This window comes from Anolis sagrei, chromosome 4 (genome assembly GCF_037176765.1).
Source record: "Anolis sagrei isolate rAnoSag1 chromosome 4, rAnoSag1.mat, whole genome shotgun sequence".
Taxonomy (NCBI): Eukaryota; Metazoa; Chordata; class Lepidosauria; order Squamata; family Dactyloidae; genus Anolis; species Anolis sagrei.
The window spans coordinates 139,021,399-139,040,637 of NC_090024.1; the positions used below are offsets into that span (position 1 = coordinate 139,021,399).

At 36.9% G+C, this 19,239-nt stretch overlaps 1 protein-coding gene across 1 annotated transcript in view; it reads left to right on the plus strand.

The window, feature by feature from the left end:
- Positions 1–19,239, plus strand: part of CFAP61 (cilia and flagella associated protein 61) — a 113,248-nt gene that overhangs the window by 4,213 nt on the left and 89,796 nt on the right. The window contains exons 4-8 of the mRNA XM_060774089.2: positions 1,836–1,912; positions 3,159–3,226; positions 5,265–5,388; positions 8,912–9,044; positions 18,942–19,092. Coding sequence (XP_060630072.2) covers positions 1,836–1,912; positions 3,159–3,226; positions 5,265–5,388; positions 8,912–9,044; positions 18,942–19,092 — 553 coding nt within the window. The remainder of the gene's footprint in view (positions 1–1,835; positions 1,913–3,158; positions 3,227–5,264; positions 5,389–8,911; positions 9,045–18,941; positions 19,093–19,239) is intronic.

Genomic DNA, 19,239 nt, shown 5'->3' on the forward strand with positions numbered 1-19,239 from the left:
TCAACAGTTGAGTAACACCTTTAAATGTAATGAAAAAAGATAGGACCTTAATTCTGGGTAGCAACCTTATCGCAAGGTAAAGATCTGTTCAGTCACTAGTTCAAGAGAGTGAAATAAGAACTTACAGAAGGCTGGACAAAGTCTCTGGGACCCATTCCACACTGCCATATAATTCAGTTCAAAGCAGATAATCTGGATTTTATATCGCAGTGTAGAAGGGGCTTGGGAGACCAGGGTTCAAATACCACAGTCATGAAAACCTGCTGAGTGATTTTGGACAAGCCACACTCTTGTGGCCTAAGAGGGGTGCAATTGCAAACCACCTTTGAATAAATCTTCCCAAGAAAACAACCATGAAAGGGTCAGAAAATATTAACACTAGGTTCACATAACAATACAGCATTTGTGTCTCACAGCAAATACATAAATATATGGTGCAATCCAACATTTGTTGATTAACTAGATGTTTAAATTGTCTTTAGCTTGTGAGAAGTAATGAAATGATACATAACTCATTTCCTGAAACTTCTCAACTGTTTTCTCTTGTGTGGCTGAGAAAATGGACTGCCAAGGGAACTTATTTTTAAAACTTAGTAGTTAATTGTTAAACTGCTGTAGCTTTTCCAAAAATGTCTGCCATTGTTTTATACAGAAAAATAGACAAGGGAATCCATTGTTTGTTACCAATGTCTAATTCCACGTTAAGGAACCCCCCTTATCCAGCAGCTCATTGTAGATATGAGCTGTCCTCAGTGCTGAACAGTAAGCCTTTGTACAGTCTTTTAGGAGCTATGCCTGTTTTGTTTTTGTACTAATTTTCCTTATTAATTTTGTGGAAGTTACTTGTATTTACTTGAGTCTAATGCGCCATCAAATGTAATGTGCACATCAATTTTCAAAACCTTGAACCAAAAAAAGTATTTGCTGCCAAATATAATGCACAGCGGTGAAAAGTGTGCTCTTTGTAATTTGGTCAAAAAAGGTGCACATTACTTTTGCTGACTGCTTAAAATTACTTTGTTATAAACAATTGTGTTAGAACATCAAAGCTGAGGAAAAAGAAAACTTGGGTGTATCTATGCTGTATAATGAATCCACTTTAATTGCCTTGGTTCAGTGCTATGGAATATTGGGAGCTATAGTTTGACAAAGTTTTGAACCTTTTCTGCCAAAAATTGCTGGTGTCTCACCAAACCACAAATCCTAGGAATGCGTAGCATCAAGTCCTGGCCATTTAATCAGAGATGGCGTCCCTCAAAGAAGAGCTCCAGGTGCAGCCCTTCAAGCAGCATCCCATTTTGCTTTGGCTCAGCACTAAGTTTACCATATAACATGAATCTAATGTGAACCCCAATTTTGGTAAGGTCATTTACCTCAAAAATGAGCATTAGATTTGAGGAAATAATGATATAGTCCACTTCTCTCCCAATATTTTTTATATGTTTTATTAAAGTTTTGTCATATTGAAAATAGGTTATAGATTATACAATGAAAGTGGGAGAACATTTCTTTGTATAGAAAGTTGGAAAGCTAAAAAAAGAATAAAAGGTAAGAAGATAGTAAAAAAGTAAGAATAGTAAAAAGAAGAAGAAGAAGAAAGGGTATATAAAAATGGAAGAAGTAAGAAAACAACAAGAAAAAAATGTTTGCTGACTTCCTTCTTGCTTCCGATGGTCCTTAAAGAATTATTAAAAAATAATATTTTACTTAGTCACTTCTCCCCCAATATTTTGTGTACTTTTTGAAAATTCTAAAACTAAATTAATGGTTATATTTTATGCAACAATTGAATTAAGTAGTATCATGTTGAATTCATCTGTGTCTTTTATTCACAGCCTTTAAATACATTGTTCTTGCATCTGTTTGTGACAACTGATGAATATGTCGTTGATTGTTTCCATGAAATTATGAAGTAAGTTGATATGTTACAAAATATGTACAGTAAAGTAAATGGAGATTCCAGCAAACAGATGTATTGGAATTTTGTTAAAATGTCAAATGCTTTTTTTTTAAATGGTCATATGACTGATCAAATAAATAAATATTATTACTCTGCTTGGCTATCCAATTTTATAAACACCAACACAGACTCATACATTAGGCAGCCTAGCTTAAATCTCCCAAACATTAAAAAGACATATAGTAGTGCCTTTGAGACCAGCTGAAAAAAAGAACATTCTAACAAAAGTTATCATAGACAAAAGTCAGTTTTATCGAACACAAAATGGAATGTCGGAATTAGCTCTTAATGGAATTGTTACAGATATCCTTTTCTATTATAAAAGTATATTTTATTATAGGGAAGAATATATCAGTCTTATCTTTGTAGAATACTTTGTGCAAGGTTAGTTATGTAAATATTACTCTGAATTACCAAAATTACAGAAATGTTTTATATATAAATATAGGTTGAGCATCCAATTTTCCAAAATATCTGAAATTGTCCACATAGGTGGGTTGAGATAGTGACGTCTTTATGATTTTATATGTACACAGACTTTCTTTCATTCACAAAATTATTAATTTTTGGACAAAATTATCTTCAGCCTGTGTATATAAGGTGCATATAATTCATAAATAGATTTTATGTTTAGACATGGGTTCCATCTCTAAGATATCTCATTATGGACATATATGTAAATACAGGTATTTCAAAATCTGGAAAAATCTAGAATCTGAACTATTTCCTATTCCAAACATTTTGGTTAAGGGATACTTAACCTGTACTATGTTTTGTCATGTGGCATAGCTTCCATGAATACAATAGATTATGTCTGGTGTTGTGTCAATCTGCTCTGCCTACTTAGAAGTTCTTCTATTATGTAGTTCATTCCATAGTTTAACAAGAAATCAAAAGATTTCTAAAAGATTAGTCTATCTGATTTGGAAATGAGTCTACTTCAGGCAGAATCTTTAAGTCATCAAGGCAATATGTTTCCTGACTGTTTTTTTGAAAACACCCTTCAATCCTCTAATGCTTTGACATGATATAGATGCTTCTACTTATATTATTATCATATTATTAAAATGTATTCCAGTCCTACTTCAGTATTATATAACTGACTAGGAAGATTAAGAAATGGTTATGATATTTGGGTGCTAATGTGACATTTTTGGAAGCTAAAATAAAAAAAATGATTATAGTTTTATTTGTTCAGGACTGTCTTTAAAACCGTACCAGAGCTGCATTTCATACTTCTCTTCGTGCCATCTCAAGAGGATTTGGGTAAAGATTTTATACATTTATTTGTGGTTCTTAATAAAATAAATGTGTTATTGCTGTTTAGTAATTATACCCTAAGATATTAATGTTTAGTAGATATTTCTGCATGCAATTGCATGTCTTGAAAATCCTGAAATAACTTTTTACTTCCACAAACTTGAAGTGAATATTTATATATGATCTTTTCTGGCATTCTCTCTAGAGCAATGGTTCTTTACCTGTGGGTCCTCAGATGTTTTGACCTTCGACTCCCAGAAATCCTAACAACTGGTTAACTGGCTGGGATTTCTGGGAATTATAGCCAAAACACATTCTGGAGTATAAAATATGGTACAAGAATTATTAGCAAACCCATGATCTAGTTGGTTCTTGACCATAACACTAGAACGAGCAGATTGATGTATCTCATTATTCTAGGGCTTCTATGGTCTACTGAGAAAAAAATATTTCCAGCTTAGTAATCCTAGAAAGTAAGCCAAAGTGGATATCACTCTGTTACATACGAAGAATTGACATTGAAGGATAGAGGCTTGTTGAAAGCTACCTCTTGAATTCATAGTTAAAGTGAGATCCCGCCAAAACGCACGATTAATATGTGAGATAAAAAACCCGGGACCTCAAAGGAGGTCCCCACACAGACTTGTTGGTCCCAGGCTTTCTTCCCACATCATCCTCACAGCCCTTCTGGGTCTCAGGATAAAATGGGGGGTGGACGGGCGACATCCAACAGAAGTTTTTTAAAAATCACTCAACTATGTGCTGATGCATATATGCACACATGCAAATATTCTAATACAAATATGGAGATATTCCTATGTGAACATATAAACATCAACGCATAACAGTGGGATTTAAAAAAAATGCTGCTGGATTTTCCTCTTTGCCCAATTGATTATTCATGATCTATTTAATATTATAATGTTTAAAATAAACACTAATGGCTCTCTGCTTCTCCTCTCTTGAAATCAGCTTGAAATCAGCTATGTCTCAATGGGAGCCCAAAGAGCTGATCAGGTGTTTCAAGCTTTTTAAAACCGGCAGGGGTGGGAAACAGTCTTCACAGGAAAAGAGGGGCATCCGAAACTTTACATGACTGCAAGGCTGCACAGTCATGGGAGAATCTGGCCACCACCCTTTTTAAACCTGATCTCTCCCAAATTATTGGAACTGCCTGGAAATGCCTTAAGTGCAAATTTGCCAACATGTAACTCACCCTTCTAGTTACTTTGGCTCCTTCTACACTATCATATAATCCAGATTATCAAAGCAGATAATCCACATTATCTGCTTTAAACTGGATTATGAGTCTACACTGCCATATAATCCAGTTCAAATAAGATAATCTGGATTTTATATGGCAGGGTAGATGGGACCATACAACTGTATTTTACCAGGTCTTTAGTTTTCTCTGTCAAAGAAAGTTGGTGCCTCACCAAACTATGACTCCCATGATTCCATAGTATTGAGCCATGGCAGTTAAAGTGGTGTCAAACTGCATTGATCTGATAGCGTACACACACCCTTAGTGAGGTTTATTTTGTAGTTGATAGGTATAGAATTGCAGTATTAAAGTCTGTTTTCCATGTTGTAAAATGATATTCCTCTAAAGAGAACTGTAGAAAATATTTCTAAAACTGGATTGAATATGCATAATATTAATCAATAGTATTGGAAGTACAAAAATTAATAGGAAAGTGATGGAGTGTTATGATATAAAGGAAAATATACTAACAAAGGGCAATGACAGATTTAACTTATCTGAACATGAAATTTATACACATATTTCAAAACAAGTGAATAATTTATCTCATTTTTGGACATGAATATGTAATTTTAAACATAGGAACTCAGTTTTGAGATTGGATTATATTTACCATGCACACTGCCCCTATATTTTACTCTTCAAATACAGTGTTAATCAAACAGCAAGATTTGTCACAGAAACCAAAATAAGTATTTACTTAAGCATCTTAAGTAGTCACTGGAGAGATTCAATACAAAACACGAGTCACTTTCAGACCTTTGTTTTTGTTTTTTTCAGGTTTAGATTTATCAACTGCTTTTGTACCAATGGAGAATAAAGGTCCAACTTTGCAAATAGAATATAGCCTGTATGTGGCTCACAGGCACCAGTATCGCCCTCAGCTCTATGTGCGCCATGCCAGGTAAGAATTATCCATCATCTGTACGTTTTTGTTTTATGTGTTGGTTTGTACATGTTGATAAACATACCTCCTTATGTTGCTTTTTTTTTTTTTTTTGCAATTTTTGGATTTCCACATACAGTTTTTCTTTCTTTCCAATTTGCTGATTAGTTACTGTTTCCATTTGTCAAAAATTGGTATGCTCTTTGCCTGGCTGATGGTTCCTTAAATTATTGTTGTTAATTTTTAGTATTTCCTAACATTTGATAAAAGTCTACTTAGAATATTAGTCTGCATTATTATATGTAAGTAACAGATTGAGAATCTTCTCATTCTCATGCGTTATATGCAATTGGTGGGGAACATGGGCTGCATATGCCACTGCTCAACCTTCCTTACTAGCAAGAATACAGTTATAACATACAATGGACCCATGGTATCTGTTAGGATTTTGTTCCAAGACCCTCCATGGATAGCAACATATGTGTATGTTCAAGTTCTATTATATAGAATGAAATTGTAAATTGGTGCCCTGTGTCTTTACTTTTTGAATATATATATATATATATATATATATATATATATATATATATATACACATACATACATACATACATATATCTTCACACCATGGATGGTAGAAATTATGGATGCAGAATCTGTGGATATAGCTGCTAACTGTAAAGAATAAGTTGTCACTTCCTGCCCCTTCATGTCACCCAAATCTGCTTACCGAGGAAGCCATCTCATTCTCTTGACCCTGTATTGTTGAATTAAATTGTTTTTAAATACTCTGTGGCAAGTAGTAAATGAACAGAGAATAAAGTGGAAGACCTACAAGTGTCCATTGCCCACTAGAGGTCGCCGTAGGCCTTGAAACACAGTCTTGTGCTTGCATTGATCTATTCTATATATTCTATATCTTTCTCTGTGGCCCCTTCCATACAGCTGTATAAAATCCACGTTGAACTGGATTATATGGCAGTGTGGACTCAGATAATCCAGTTCAAAGCAGATATTGTGGATTATCTGCCTTGATATTCTGGGTTATATGGCTGTGTGGAAGGACTTTGCGTTACAGAAAGGAAAAAAACCCGAACCAAGACAGAATTTATTTCTTACATTTAATTGCCCTCTTATCTTCAGTTGTACTTCTCATAGAGTCCAAAACCTCACTACATAGATTTTCTTTCTCTCCTCTCTGGTCAAATCTTCATATGGAAAATGATGTGATTATTTGATTACAAAAGGTTTCAATCAAGATTGGTGGATTTGGTACCGACTTCACTTCAGGGTACATTCACCTTATTCTGCTGAGAAGTTGTGGTAAATATTTTGAAATGAGAGATATCATTTCTAAATAAGTGGTGGATTATCCAAATGTGTTCCATCCAAGAGCAGCATACTACAATAGCTTTGCTTATTAATCAAAATGGTGTGCAGTTGCATACATTCATATACACACACACACATAAATAAACTAAGAAGTATAAAATTGAATTGAAGTATTATTAACAATTAAAATGCACCACTTCTAGTGCAGGATCACAGCTTGCTCAAAATCTCATTTACCAGAAAAGCTGACATTTGTATCATTTGTTGTTATCATTTTAATGTACCAGAACTTAAGAAATAGCTGTAAAAACTTGTGTTTGCAATCTTTTTATGCACCACTTTTGCTGGTTTCAGTGTTGCACTAAACAAAAATTATGCAATAAGGAAAGAAACTCTGAAGCTGCAGTCAGAGTTTAAAGGTTGCACAATTATTTTTCTGGGAAGAACGCTGAAGAGTTTTAGTTTCTGTGCTGAAAGCTGCATAGTTTCTGGAAAGCTCCACAGTTCTCTGGGCAAGTTGCAAAACTTTTGTTAAAAAGCTGTGCAAGATCATTGAAGGAGGGGGAAAAAATCCCAAGTGTGCATGACATCCACCAGGAATCGGAATTTTTTTTTATCCCTAGGTGTATCACAGGTATACCTGCATCGAAATCAGAGGTGTATCACAAGTATACCTAATCGAAATAATGCTTGTTTTTGGTATCACACATGGAATTTAGTTATTTTATGTGTTATACTAAAAGACTTGATGAAGGCAAACAAATTAAACTGTATGTTGGATGATTAATTCAGAAATAGGGATTTAACTTTGGATAGATGGCATAACACTCCAGAAATCCCAGGTGTGTAGTTAGAGCATATTCTTGGACTCCTCCCCTAATCTAGAAGCTCAGGTTTCAGTGGCTGCCAGGAGTGTGTTTGCTCAATTAAATGTAGTACTCCTGATATGGCCATTTTGTGATAAGCCAGTCTGGCCACAGTAACATAGGCCTTGATTAAATCTGTGTTACATTTCAGGAGTGCTATCTGAAAGCCCATATTTTTTCATACAAGCCTGTCCAAGTCTTGACCACCACCCCCGCCCCAGCCTCAGTAAGTGAGGACATGGAAACAATCTTCTTGGTGGCTGCTCTTAGCTTTCGAATTTCCTCCTGAGGGAGATTCAGGCCACTTCCACACTGCCCCTATATCCCAGGATCTGATTCCAGATTATCTTCTTATCCCAGATTATCTGGCAGTGGAGACTCATATAACCCAGTTTAAAGCAGATAATTTGAGATCAGATCATGGCATGTAGGGCAATGTAGAAGGGGCCTCAATGTGCCCGGCTCTCCTGTCTTTTCACCAGCAAGCAAACACCTTATTGTTTAAACACGTGTTTAGTTTTGAATATTATTATTATTATTATTATTAAACTTTATTTGTACCCTGCTAGCATCTCCCGAAGGACTCGATGCAGCTTACAAAGGCCAAGGCCTCAACACAACAACAACAGACAATAACAATACGATACAAAGCAAATTAAAAAACATAAGCAATAACAAAACATTACACTGTTACACAATAAAACCAGGGCCGGGCCAATGATGGGTACAGATTAAAAAGTGCCGGGTGTGAGAGATGGTATGTTGGAATTCTGGGCAAGTGCAATGTGCAGAGAGTCATTAAACTAATAAAGTGCTTCTGGAACATTGTACTGGGGGTTATCCTATTCTGGAAAGGCACATCGGAATAGCCAGGTCTTCAAGTTCTTCCTAAAGACTGCCAATGTGGGTGCTAGTCTAATGTCTTTGGGGAGGGTGTTCCAAAGTCGGGGGGCAACCACAGAGAAGGCCCTGTCCCTTGTCCCCACCAAACGTGCCTGCGACACAGGTGGGATCGCGAGCAGGGCCTCTCCGGATTAACGAAGGGAGCGCGTGGGTTCATGAAGTGATATTCACTTCAGTATGCTGATTATTGTGTGCAATGTCTGCTTAAAGTGTAGTGCTTTCTTTTTTATATTTTAGAAGTAGTGTTTTAAAGTGAACAACTGGTTTAATGTTTTTTTTTTAAAAAAACTTCTGTACTCTAGTAAATGCTTTGTTTTACTTTATGCTTTAAGTCTCATTTAGGAAAAAAGTGGAATATAAATTAAGTAATTACAAACTCAATAAAGTATTAGTGCCTAGTGTATTTCCACATTTGCTTAAAGAAATAATCTCCTCTGTAGGGTAGAAGACCATGATGATCTCACCCCTATCTTTGCACGCCACAATGATACTCTGAGAGAAACGTACGGAGACTACTTCCTTGCTGAATTAATAGAAGCCCAAGATGAAGAGAATATTGCTGTGGTTTGTGAGGTGAGCCTTGTATTAAACTGTTAAGGGGATAATTGCTGTTGTCTTTTGTATAGTCACTTAATCTGCTGGGTGAAAGGTAACGGATGAAATTTAGACACTGTAGAAAATTCTCAGTTGCAGACATCAATGGTCTGGACAGGCATTTGGCAGTGTTTGTTGTTTATTTGTTCAGTTGTTTCAAACACTTTGTGACCTCATGGACCATCCCACTCCAGAGTTCCCTGTTGGCTGTGGCCACCCCCAGCTCCTTCAAAGTCAAGCCAGTCACTTCAAGGATACCATCCATCCATCTTGCCCTTGGTCGGCCCCTCTTCCTTTTTCCTTCCATTTTCCCCAGAATCATTGTCTTCTCCAAGCTTTCCTGTCTTCTCATTATGTGGCCAAAGTACTTCATCTTTGCCTCTAATATCCTTCCCTCCATGGTGTACCTTGTCATTTATTTATTTATTTACAACATTTGTATCCCGCCCATATCAGCCCAAGGGTGACTCAGGGAGGTGTACAAGTCGACAACAATTAGATGCCATATATAAAAACACATACACCAATAAAAAGCAAAAACATCACAATACATTCGAAAACCATAAAAGCATAAAATTATTTCATCTGTTTCATTATTTCATCTGTTATTTCATCTGTTGAGTGCTGGGAACAGTACTTGGGTGGAGTAATGGGAAACTGTTCCTCTAAGTTATGATCCCTTGTACAGCTTAAACCACATCATCCTGCTTCTCCTAAGGGAAGATATAAAGCAGAGGACATGATTAGCTCCCATCTTGTTGAAGACAGATCATGAGATTTTGGCATACCTTTCATAGACCAGTGCATTTCAATGCCCTATCAGGCTTTGTCAAAATACAGTATTTACCAAAACACAGTATTTAATATTGAAATGACCCATTCTGCTCTCTTGGCACACCTCACAGAAATATTTTTGTAACATTGAAAAATTGCCATCTTTTCAGAAACAGAATCAAAGGAGTAGAGAACAAGCAATAGATTGGACAATAGAAGCATAGAATAATAAAGTTGGAAGAGACTACATGGGTCATCTAGTCCAACCCACTGCCATGCAGGAATGCCATGTTTGGCATTATTTGAAATCAATGTTGCTTACTTTGGAGCTAAGAAGGGAAAAAAACATCATTCAGTCAGGGTATAAGGTGCCATGTCAATTCTAGAGGTGTGGAAAATATAGCCATGAGCATGATAACACTTAAGCAAATGTTTAGCAAATAATATTTTACTATGGAGATGGGAAGGAAAAATCGGAGATGAATAAACTTAGCATTGATTGAATGTAAAGCAATGGAGTATCATAATGTCATGATTATTAGGGTAGTAGTTATGTAGTGCAAACATGAAGACTTTGTCATGTCATGTTAACTAGGCTTAATTATAGACAGATCCTGAAGAATCTGGTACATAAGAGTAGAGCCTGGCAAAAAGTCGGAATGTTGTTGGTTTTTCATTCCTTGGGAGGAAATGAGAAAAGTTAATTGTGGCATTTTATGGTTTTGTCTAGTTTGCTATAGATTTGTTGAAAAAGATAAATTAGTGGCTTTTCTGGTATATCTAGCAATTCTACCTACTAGTGAAGCTTTACTGTCTTCCCATTGGTTGTGAAGGGCAGACAGAAGCGAGAGCATTTTGTTCACTTCAGAGTCTTTCAGGTTTGGAATGTTTGTTGCTTGTAATACCTTAACAGTTGCAAAAAAGTTTCTTATTTTGCTTTTGCAATACCAACTGTGTAATAGATTCTGTCATTGCCTCTAGGTAGATTAATGTACTTTTCTCTGCATGGTTCTTGAATTTTTCAAACAATCAATAAAGGGAGCAAAATTGTCCTAGTTTACCTTCACCTGGATTTTACGTATAACAGAATCCTTCTGATCAGTGTTTAGAGGTATGTGAGCAGTAGTTTAGGAAAGCCAGGAAAGGTCAGGAAAGTTTTAGGTGAAAGGGGTAGAGTGTGAGCCAGTAACACCCTGAGGTCAAGAACCAGGTCATTAGATCATCAACAAGATCTAAGGATTTAGTAGTAAGCAAGCTGTGAGTCATAAAGCAATCCAAGAGTCTGAAACTGCAACAGGTGAGAGTTTTAGGCTGATTCTATTGCTCAGCCAGACCTACTGCACAATTCGTATCACTGAAGGATCACAGCCCCACCCAGTTTCTTAATTGTATTTGGTTGTGACACTCCGATGGGCTACTCCCAAGATCTTGACCATGTGTTTCATCTGAAGTAGCTACATCTGCCTACATATTTCTCTGAGGATGGGATACCTCCTGGTATTCAGACGCTTTCCTAGCAGAAGAGGGACCTGGCTGCTTATATGGGGCTTTGTTAGGTCTCCTCCTTTTCCTTTTGGAAAAAAATCAATCTGGCTCCATAGCTAATGAAGAATTCCCAAGGGGGGTCATAACATCTAGGATACCAGAAGGAAAAAAATAAGCAGGGGCAAAAGCGCAAAACAGACATCGCAGTGAAAAAAGCAACAAGAAAGGACATGGGGAGGGGATGGAAAAAGTGCAGTACATTGGGGTAGAGATTAAGAGGTTCTAACCCATATAAGATGTGTAGATCTGGAAACAAAGATTTGCACAGCATGTCTATGAATGCTACTAGCATAGAAAGGTCATCAAAATTGCCCAGTATGTTTGTATAGATTTTTAAAACAACTCTTTAAAGGTTGTGCATCAGTTTCATTCATGAATTATTTCCTAAATTTAGGGCAGTGAAATCACGATATTGTAGAGTGATGAGACACATGGGCCATGGTGTACTTATCCAAAACCCAGAAAAGGATCATTAATCTCCAAATGGTTGAGAGACACTAGTACAGAATATTTGGGCAAAGCTCCTTTGTTTAAATGGCACCACTGTCATTTGTTTAGAACTTGGCTTCATTAACCATTTGACACAATAAAGCACTTGTTTATATATTTATGATATCAGTTGTGCACTTGTCCAACAATTATTAGTACAAGCCCAAGAAAATCCATTTTAGTCTTTGGTACGTTTATCAACATGGCTGTAGACTGGAAAAGCTTTGCCATGAGGGCCACAATAGATGTCAGTTTGCCCTGCAAAGAATGAAGCTGGCAACTTCGCTTTGCACATATGGCAGATGGATTGTTTAATCAGCTTCTGCTGAGCCTTGAGCCTAAAATGACATAGGAGCCAGGCAACTGCAGGGCTCCAGCTTTGTTCAGCTAAGCAAACAAATGATCCACGGGTGAAAACGCTATATATGTTTTTGTTTTTATTGAAGTGTTGATGCCAGCTGTGTCAATCCAGTTCTTTAGAACAAATATTGTTTTAGGACCAAGAGGAAAACTAACCACTTGGAAGGCTATTTTTGTGTAATACTATTTGTCAATACAGTTTATAAGATGCTAAAGCAACAAGGAACTCCTCTCCCCATTACATTTGTATGTACTAAAGATTAAACTAGATGTAATGCAAAACTTGAAATCTCAATTGCACAGCAATAATAATAATAATAATAATAATAATAATAATAATAGCAACAACAGTAGAAGGAACAAAGGCATTTAATGTAAGGATCACAACAAACAAAGGAAGAAAGTTAAAAAAATACATACAGAAGTTCTAACAATAACCCCCTCATCTTGTGCTATCTCTTCTTAGTGTTGTGGGGTTTTTGCAGGGGAAAGAGATGTGGTCATATTTGACATGCCTAGTATCATGCTTGCCTACTTTGGCATTCCGTGAATGTTGCATCCTGATTGTAAGCATATTTCTCTAGAAGTAGATCACAGTAATTTTAACAGATGGAGGATAATTAGTATATGCTAGGAATTAATCTGAATTGACATTCATTTCCTATATCCATGTTATTCTTCCCTGCAGTTTCATTTCAAGAGGATTCTAATGCTGAATATGCACAATTCAGTCAGCCTTCCACATTCACGAGGTTTGGGGGCACAGGAAGTGGTCAAAACACAAGTATTGTATAGGGGAGTGGGGGTCCAGGTTCATGGTGAGCATGAAGAATTCATGACTGCTCATTCATACAGAAACCCCATCCTCTGGAGGTATACAGAAGATGAGCGATCACTACCATTGCTGTTCCTGCCTCCCAAATATGGGCCTGCCATGTAAATATTCACCCAGCAGCCGCATTCTCACACTCTGTGCCATGCACACTCACCTGCCTCCCAAAAATGGGATTGCCCTGTGAACTTTTGCATGGCAGCCCCATCTTCAGGATATCCCTCACCCCAAAATGTCAGAATGCTGTATGAATGTTCACTCTGTTGATTTCTGTTTTCTTTCTGCTAGACTTTACATTTATTAACTGGTTTTGACTAACTTGATATTTACACTTAGATTCATTCACACTTTCTTACAAATTCAAGACAAATGGACAAATGTGGGCTTAAAAATAATCAGCACATATAATAATAACAACACTATTATTATTATTATTATTATTATTATTATTATTATTATTTCTTCTTACCCGCCACTCCTCATGGGCTCAAGGCAGATTACAGAATAATTAAAACACATAAATATTGTAAAAAAATTCCACAAAAAGTGTCTGGGTAGGCCTACCGGAAGAGATAAGTATTTATATGGTTTTAAAATCCCGACAGCTCATTTAACTGTTGGAGCTCTTCCAGCAGGTCGTTCCATAGTCTTGGGGTGGCCAATGAAAAGGTCCTCTGGGTAACGATCGGCTGTCAGATTCTGGCTGGTTGGAACAGATGCCCCCCAGAAGTGTTCAGCGCGGATTATACGGTAGAAGGTGATCCTTTAGGTAATCTGGACCCAAACCGTGTAGGACTTTAAAGGTCAAAACCAACACCTTGTACTTTGCCGGGAAACTAATTAGCAGCCAGTGGAGTGACTCTAGGATAGGCGTAATATGTTCACTTCTAGATATTCCTGTAACCAGTCTGGCTGCCATATTCTGGATCAGCTGGAGTTTCTGAACTTGGTACAAAGGTAGCCCAATATAAACCGCATTGCAGAAGTCCAACTTTGAGGTTACCAGTGCACGCACTACCATTTTCAGGTCCTCCAAATCTAGGAAGGAGCACTGCTGGCATATCAGCTGAAGCTCCCGCTTCCCTATTTTAATTATTGTTGGTGATATAAGTCAGAGTTTGTTTTATTCAAATAATCAACCTGAACAATTTCGAGGTTAATTTCCTCCCATACATATATGTACATTATTCACCATAAGCAGGAGGAAGAAAACCATATATACAGTCCTCACTGGAGGAAAAGTGGCATAGATACATAACTGATTTTAAAAGTAAACTTGTTTCAGTTAGCAAGTATGAATACTGGTAGGCACGTGCACACACACACACATTGTAATAGATGCACCAATATTCCTAAAGCAAAAAATTTGGCAAAGAATTGAAAACCCTAGAACTCATGTGCTAATTAGATACTCTTGACTCTGAAGTGTAATGTCTGTAATCTGATGATATTTTAATGTATACATTTATATTACATCAGGGGTCCTCAAACTTTTTAAACGGACGGCCAGATCATAGTCCCTCAAACTGTTGGAGGGCTGGATTATAATTTGAAAAAAAAAGCATGAATGAATTCCTATGCACACTGCACATTTTTGTAGTGCAAAAAACACTTTAAAACAATACAAGAATTAAAATGAAGAACAATTTTAACAAATATAAACATTAGTATTTCAGTGAGAAGTGTGGGCCTGTTTTTGGCTGATGAGATAGGATTGTTGTTGTTGTTTTGTGCTTTCAAGTCATTTCAGGGTTGACCCTGAGCGAGGGCCTTAGGTTGACCCTAAGCGAGGGCCAGATAAATGACCTTGGAGGGCCATACCCGGCCCTCAAGCCTTAGTTTGGGGACCTCTGCTTTACATAATCCAGTTGCATAGTTTTATTTGAATGCTCCAAACATCCAAGTTTTGGAAGCTTAAACACTTTTCTGAAATTGTGTTGCTTCCAAAATGGTCAATTCCCAACTTTGTTTCCCTGCGTCAGTGTTTTATACTTTGCATAGTATAGCCAGCCGCTTTGCATTATAATCAAGATACAAGCATGATATAAATAAATATAACAATCATCTGGTAACCTCTTCTGGCACATTCTTACAGTCTCTGTGATATCATTATCAGGAAAGAGAGAGAAAAATGGTTTCCAAGCAAAGGAGACTAATAGATCAAAGATTATTTGAAAGTCTTACTAATTTATCCTGATGGGAAGGGGCACGGTAAAACTTTCTTCATATGTCCACATGAGACACACTGCATCCAAACTGAAAATCCTTGATGGTGGTTAATAGTTATACCATGCCCTACTTTAAGGATAGTTGAAAGTCAAAAGTAGTGAACTGATCGTCTCACACAATTGTTCCTTAAATTGGATATTCAAGAAAAATAGAAGAGAAGGTAAAGATAAAGATTTCCCCTTAACATTAAGTCTAGTTTTATCTGACTCTGGGGGGTGGTGCTCATCTCAATTTCTAAGCCGAAAAGCTGGCATTGTCCGTAGATGCCTCTAAGGTCATGTGGCCGGCATGAAGAGAAGAAGAATATTGAATGCATAGATAAAATCTATGTAGGGCTTCAAAAAGTTTTTTTTAGCAGACAGTGGATGCAATTCTATATATTCTTACTAGGTAGGGCATTCCAGTAACTCAAGTAAGACTAATTTATGAGATTAGGTCATAATCCCATGAGCACCCACCTGAAAGCAATCACAATTGAACAAAGTGAGACTAACTTTTGAGTGCATCTGCGGAGATTACTGTACCAATCCAAACAAGTATGTTTCATATTGTTTTACTAATTCAACAGGCTATTAAATAAGATCCATTGAATTGGTGGGGATCTGCATTGGAGCAATTAGGAAAAACATGTTTGACACACAAATAGGAAACATTTCATATTTATAGCATACTTGTAACATAATAATAAACAAAACCAATCCAGAGAAGTGTAATTGGGCATTAGTTGCAATTATAATCTTCCAGCAGTAAGCTGTAGTTGAATCACTACATTTGCCTTTCTGCATCTTCAGACAACTCGAATATTATGAGCATGATTTGAAGCAGTTCTCAGCTGCATTTCAGTTGCTGTGAATTTCATGGGTCACAGACAGGCAGCCTTGTGAAGGGGACCCTTTTATGTTTGCTTGTTCACCATGCCTATTTGAGGATGCCTTCAGGTGGCAAAATCAATTCACAGTCTGGTTAGTTTACGGAAACCATCTTTTTCTGAGTGGGGTGTGTCTGTCTTTTTTTCCTTTGTAAAAAATAGAGAAGAGACAGAAAAGAAAGATTATTCCTTTTCTTTGGAAGTAAGCAATCTATGAATACAATATGTTTATGAAAAAGGGCCAGTCACCTGTAAATTAGACAGGGCCAGACAGCTAGAATTGGCCATAGTTCAGAAGCAGAACATAAGATTTGCAGGTAAAATATCTTTAATTTGATCCCTGGTTTTCTTAGGTAAGGCTGGGAAGACTCCCACTAGATTAATGAGAATTTAAGACAATTTTATATAACCTTCGGAAATTCACTAGGTATTCCCTTAAATTGGAGTAGCAATTGAATACAGATCCTAACAAACTGAGTGAAGCTTTCCATTTTCTCTCCCCCACTAGCTCCTAATCTAGACCTAGAAAGTGGTGCAGAAGTGGAGAGATTCCCTGCAATTGTACTGGGCCTCAAAAAGCCGTGGAAGGCAAGCACAATTGTGAAATCACACTACATTACCACACTTCCAGAGCTTGGAAGCAGGATTTGTTTTGCTCCTAAACAATTGAAACACTTGGGGTATCTTTACTGCCCATCACTCATGCCACCATCTCCAGTGCTGTCCTTAAGAGCTAGAGACTTTGGTTCGTTTTGGCACTTGGCAGCAGAAGTGTTCTAATCTAGTTTTAATGAGATTGGTGGTCCCTGAACCAGTGCCTTTTTCTAGCTCCTATATTGGCTGTTGACCTGAAACACATTTTCTGAAAAGAAAGAAACTATTTTAACCAATGTGCACAGATATTAGTCCCTGGAACATTGGGGAATAAAACCTTCCTAGTTCCTTAGCATCACAACCACTAAACACTCTCCTTGAAGCTCACAGATGGATGAGGCCAAGGTATCCCCTTGAGATATGTTGTCCTTTCTGAAGCTCAGTGTAATTTAGGAGATAGCTCTTAAGCTGACAAAAAAGTTGAGGATTCTCACCATTACACTTATAGGTCTGAGTGCTGTCGTCATCATGGTGAGAATAACAAGTACTGTTTTACAATGTTTTCATTGTTAGAGCAGAATGTTGAAAACAACAACTTGATCACTAAATGCAAAAGGCCCTTTTCTGATAAGCCCCCACAATCACAGAGATGGCTAGGTATATTGTTCTATTTTCTCTTCCATTTATTTATTTATGTTTGGCAATTTACCAGCCCAGAGGTGCTTTAGTTATATAAAAGTAGGCAAAAACCCTGACTTTGCTACCAATGCGATTTAATAATACCAGTGACAGAATGAAATAATGCCTCTGTATATTGTCTTAACTCTGGAAAAGAGCTGCCTTCTTTCCCCCCCCCCCCCCCCCCGAAATAGGCCCAAGGGCATGTTATTTGTGCAGAAGGTTTCTCACATGGGCATAGAGTCAATTAACAGGACATACCCAATCATTAATACGTACCATTAAGTATAATGGGACTTAGCCCTAGGTAACTGGTAACATGGATAATTGATTGGACTGTAGATTGCAGCTTGTAAATAAAGTAGCATCAATTGCCCTCTCTCACACATACTCATTTTATTTCCTTCTTCCTGATCGCAAGACAGGGGGAGAAAAATCAATTATAAAATACAAAAAGCCACCACCCAGCCAGTAGAAGGCAGCAGATAACAATTACCCACATTTCACCACATAATAGCTGCTACCGTGTAATACTTTCATCCCTCTTTTTGGGTCCCAAAATTTGTTTCTTGCATTTCTTTGCGTAATCATTGCATTAATCATTAATCCCTCCTCATCTGTCTGAGATAAGAGGGGGGCGGGGGTGAAAAAGAAAAACAGAAACCGAAGCTGACTGGGGCTCTTCCTTCTCCTGCTTTGTCTCTTAAAGACAACTGAGATTTTTTGAAAGCCTCCAAAATGGCAAATATTAGGACCAATATTTTTCCTTCACCTAATAATTATGTCCTTTTTTGCAAATAATAATAATAATAATTAATAATAATAATAGGCATACAAATGTGACCATTATATGGTGAAATATGGTAAATCAAAGTGGTAAAAGTTAAGGCGTAACACATGCATGGATAGTGCCTACAACTGAGTGCTGACATTTTAATCCTTTAATAACAATACCACTGACTGCAGTCACACACATAATCTCTAAACTGATTTAACTGTTTCATTATACACTTTGGAATGCAATAGTGTACTAGTTCTTTAAAACAGAGTGGGGCAGAATGGGGACTACATATTTTGCTTCACATCTCAGCTTTTACAGCTTTTACAATTGCCAGAGTATTACATTATTTTTGATAAAACTGAGAATCCAGTCCAGCTCATGACATAAGTGGCACATAAAACCTAACCTGTTGATGTGGCTCTATATGATACTGCAATTTAGAGACATATTTACATTGAGGACAATCAATATATGTATTATTACATTTATGCATTTTTAAAAGCAAGTAATACCAATGTGCACATGATACAGATCCTCTTTACTATGAATAACAAGTTCACATGTCTCAGTTTCACAGTTTCAGAGTTGTGGCGGAATTAGAGACGCTCTTTCAAACGACTCTTTATTATTATAGGTAGCATTACATGAGCTATGTTCCATGTAAGGATCAGTGCTATCACTTGTTAGCTTTTAAAAGACGATAATCTTTTTGTTTTGATTTTTTAGGATGATGGATTTGCAGTGGGCTTCATGAGTGTATGCTCTGAAGTGAATGTACAATTGCTTCATGACTGCTTTGACTTGGGCCCCTTTCATGGACTGTGTAAACCACACCCAGATGACATTCTTAAGCCACCCCCAATGCCAGTTGACACAGGTGAAAGCACACAAATTCAAAGCTATAATTAATTTATATAATTTACATAAAGGATAAATACCCACAAACTGTATTAGTAATAACTTAAGTGTAGGATAATTTGGCCTTATAGGGAACGTCTGCATTTGTTAAAGAGGCAGAAAGTAT